Genomic DNA, 4,204 nt, shown 5'->3' with positions numbered 1-4,204 from the left:
AAACTGAAATTTGTTTTTGTCTTAAGAGAACGTAAGAAAATGGTAATTTAAAAAGATTAGATCCAGATTAGTTTTTAACAAAATATTTGTTTTTAATTTTTTAATAATATATAAAGATTAAGTTATATTTTTATTAATTTTTTTGAACAAAAATGAACAAAATGAAATTGATATGCTAATAAATAATTTATTTAATTAATATATTTTAACATTTAGACAGATTTACATCAAATTTTTACAAGATGGCTTTTCCAAGACCAAGACCGAGGGGTGCAGCAAGTCCGAGCTTTCCGACTCCGAGACCGTATGGGGCTCCGAGAAGACCATTTCCAATGGCGAGGGGAGCAGCAAGACCGTGTCCAGCGACGAGACCGTTAGCGAGGATGCCGTTACCAGCGATGACACCGTTGGCAAGGAGACCATTACCGGCAACAAGTCCGTTAGCAAGAGTGATGGGTGCGGTTGCAGCAAGAGGAGCAGCAGCGGCAATTCGGGCGGCAGGGGCTACGTGGTTGATGGCGGTCCTTTGGGAAGAGACTGTGGCAATGGGAGCAGCAAGACCGTTGACGAGGATTCCGTTACCAGCGATGACACCATTGGCGGTTACAAGTCCGTTGGCGAAAGCGACGGGTGCAGCGGCAGCAATGGGAGCGGCAATTCGAGCAGCAGGAGCTACATGGTTGATGGCTGTTCTTTGGGTGGAGACTGTGGCAACGGGAGCAGCAAGACCGTTGGCTAGGATTCCATTACCAGAAATGATACCATTGCCGGCTACAAGTCCGTTGGCGAGGGCGATGGGTGCAGCGGCAGCGATGGGAGCACCATATCCAAGAGAAGCAGCACCTGCAGGGGCGACGTGGTTGATGGCGGTTCTTTGGCTGGAAACGGTGGCAACTGCTGGGGCGGCGGCGATTAATCCTTTTGCGATACCTAAGGGTCCAGCAGCCAGAGCGGGGGTACCCAGTCCTAATGGTCCGACGATGGATGCTTGAGCAGCTGCAACGGCAGCGCAATAGAAAACGATCTAAAAGATGAAGAATTTTTTTTAGTAAAAATGTTTTAATAATATCAATAAAATTTGTAATGATTTAATAAAGTGAAAAATGATTTCCTCAATTTTAAGACTGAATGTAAAAGAACTCATTTTGAATGTTATATCATGTGAGCACTTGATATCAATCTTTAAAATTATTTTTGACTATCCTTACATTTTATCTTAGCATCTGTACTTAAGCTTTATCTTGATGTATATCTTTATATTTTATTACCTTGTTATTTAACTTTTTGATTCAAATTTACCTTTGTATATGTAACGAACACTCAAGGAAAGTATTGTGAACTTGATGTATAAATTATAATAATATAACAGAAAATTCTTTTGTATTCGACGACCTCTTTCTTAAAGAGAAGAAAAAAAAAATTCATTCTATTTAAAAATGATAAAATATTAATATCATACTTTAATATTCTGTGTAAAGTTATTTGTGAAATTTATTTATTACAAATAATAAGGGTTTTTTTTTACATACATAATATTAATAAAATCTTATGAACTAAAAAAAATTGTTTTTTCTTATTATTAATGCTGTTGAAAAGTTTTTAAATTCCCCTTAAGTCCTGTAGACCGCCCCATTGCGGCGAGGGGGTGTTCCTGGGTGGAATGGGTGATGTATGTCGGGAGTTTTACTCCTGGTAGGGCTACCCTAGGCGCGAAGGCCATTCCATTATACTCAGCTAAGGTCTGCAGGCACCGGAGCTGAGTCAGTCTTCTACCCTTGGTGCTCCAGTCTTTGACCACAGAAGCTGCTTATTTACCCCATCCATGGTTATGTCACCCTTTGTTTCTCATGCTGCATCGGTCATCGCGCAGTTAGAACAAACAGTCCACTGATGCTTTTGGACTTTTTTAGGGTGCACAATATCATGGACCTGATCTAGCCCTGCTGATCTTGGGGATAGGCAACACAACACACACACAGTTTTTTAATATTAAATTTTCAGTTTCATTTTAGTTTTACATTTTGTTTTGTCATCGTAGGCTATATAGTTTGGCCTATTCTAAATGTTTAAAAATCCATTGCTATTTTAAAGAAAGTGTTATAATAAGGGCAAGGTTCTTAGTGACTTCTCATTAAATTTACTTCTATTCGATACATAACAGTAACATGCATTTTTCCTTACTTTATTTATATCGGTAAATTTACATTTAATTTCAAGATAGGTGTAACCCTATTAAACCATTAAGCATATATGCAAAATGATAAGTTATTGCTACTGATTTACAAACTTATCCTTACAAATGATTATTTTTTTCTCCATAATAGAATCAGGATTGTATAGAAACCTAAAATTTATTTAAATATTTTCGAAACACTTTTGGTTGATTATACGTATACCAGTTTAAAATATATTTTATCCAAGTATTGTTGTAATTAAAAATAGAATGAGAATTTAGAAACTCTTTGGGTTAGATAGATGAATTTGAAGGAATGATTTCATCGCTAGAATTATATATCTTTACGCGGGCGTCCTGGCGTAGGGGTAACACATCTTCCCCGTGATCTGGGCTTTCCGGGTTCGAGTTCCAGTTTGGGCATGGTTGTTCTTTCTGTTCTATCTGTGAGATGTGTGAATGTGTCCTCCTGTAAAAAGGGGTTGTGCAAGCGAATGAGTGACGTGTGTGTAGTCAAGTCGTATTCTTGGCCCAAGATGGCTCTACGATAAAAACAAGAGGTGCTCCCCCTTAGGTTTAATTCGGCTGTCTTTGAACAGCGGGCTTGTCCGTGGCAAGTGCCGTAAGAAACAACAACATATATATCTATCAAATTTGAGATTCAATGAGACCAGACAAAAATAAATGCTTGATAGTTTTCTTTTCATACAACTTTTGAATTGAAATGTTGGATGTATGAAGATTATGAAATTTGATACGTTGTACTGATTATTAAAATTATATAAATTTGATCTTTATCTTCTGACAACATGATTTTCCAACTTTTCCTTAGGTATAAAAGTACAACAAAAGTGGACTAGATGATTAAAATATGATGTGGAATAAGTTAGTAAGAAAATAAAAATTATAAATGTATATCCCATTTTTGGCTTAATAAATTTAAAAAAAGTTAATAATTTCCCTGAATAATTAATAATTCAAAAATTAATCGTTTATCCAGGATTCTCATTCTTCAAACTATTAATAAAACGAGTAAGTAAATTAAAAACCATCAAATTTATGGAGCTTATGTAACGCCAAAACCTATAAAGTTAATTTTGATATAAATGTGTAGCTATTGAATTTGCAAGTATTAAAAAAACATTGCATAAATAATTATTGTTTTAGTATGCATTTTTCTACTACTATTAATTTCATTAAAATGAATTAATTTCATTTAATTAATAAATTTGCTTATACCGATAGACAAAAATATTAATTTTTCCTTGCCGATACAGGTAAAATAAGTCACATAGATCATTGGACTCTAGCAATAATTAAATTTGAGTAAAACTAGAAGACTTTAAACATAAAAAAAAACTTGAATATAATTAAAAATGTTCATCTCACCTTTGCGAACATTTTGAAGTGTGTTGACTGTCCTGTTTGAGGATAAGTGTGATTTTTGCTCAAGAGTCAACTGCTTTTATAGAGCAGAATAAATTTCCTGATTTAAAAGTTTTTTTGTTACGATATAATTATTATATCTTTTTCTTTGCTATTAATACATTAATTTTCAATTTTTCTGGTCCATTGACATTGACATTAGCATAAAGTTTCTGTTCGAACCAGACAAAACCTACTTTTTGGACTTGGTAAGTCACCACACCCATATTTCGCGTTACACACTTCAGATTTCTTCAAGGTAAGCATCTCGTAAGCTTTTATAGCGATTACGTCTTTAGAAAGAAAAATCAATTGAAATGGTTTCCACGAAACTTTCTCGTATGCTCTCAAATAAATGAACTTTGCATTATTAACGATATGTTAATTGTGAATAATAGTCAGAAGTTATAAAAAAAATATGAGAAGATTTATGTGCAATTTCGATATATGTTTTTTTTCTACCCAAAAAATAACAAAATTTGAAACAAACTTATCATTGCAGTCACATTTCATTGATTTACGTCATTGCATTTATGACACTTTAGAGTGACATATCTACCCTTTGCTTATGTATCGACATTTAATTAGACTGATCTATCGACACTT

At 34.4% G+C, this 4,204-nt stretch overlaps 1 protein-coding gene across 1 annotated transcript; it reads right to left on the bottom strand.

The window, feature by feature from the left end:
- Window positions 1-222: 222 nt before the first annotated feature.
- LOC129972890 (larval cuticle protein F1-like) lies at window positions 223-3,607 on the bottom strand. The gene is made up of 2 exons (XM_056087197.1): window positions 3,563-3,607; window positions 223-1,024 (listed from the first exon to the last, which is right to left on the bottom strand). Exons 1-2 carry the CDS (start codon window positions 3,572-3,574, stop codon window positions 236-238), a joined length of 801 nt encoding a protein of 266 aa, XP_055943172.1. The 5' UTR covers window positions 3,575-3,607; the 3' UTR covers window positions 223-235.
- Window positions 3,608-4,204: the final 597 nt, after the last annotated feature.

The sequence above is a fragment of the Argiope bruennichi genome, chromosome 6 (assembly GCF_947563725.1).
Source record: "Argiope bruennichi chromosome 6, qqArgBrue1.1, whole genome shotgun sequence".
NCBI classification, from domain to species: Eukaryota; Metazoa; Arthropoda; class Arachnida; order Araneae; family Araneidae; genus Argiope; species Argiope bruennichi.
The sequence above is the reverse complement of the archived record's forward strand: the minus strand, read 5'-3'. Positions and strand labels throughout refer to the sequence as shown.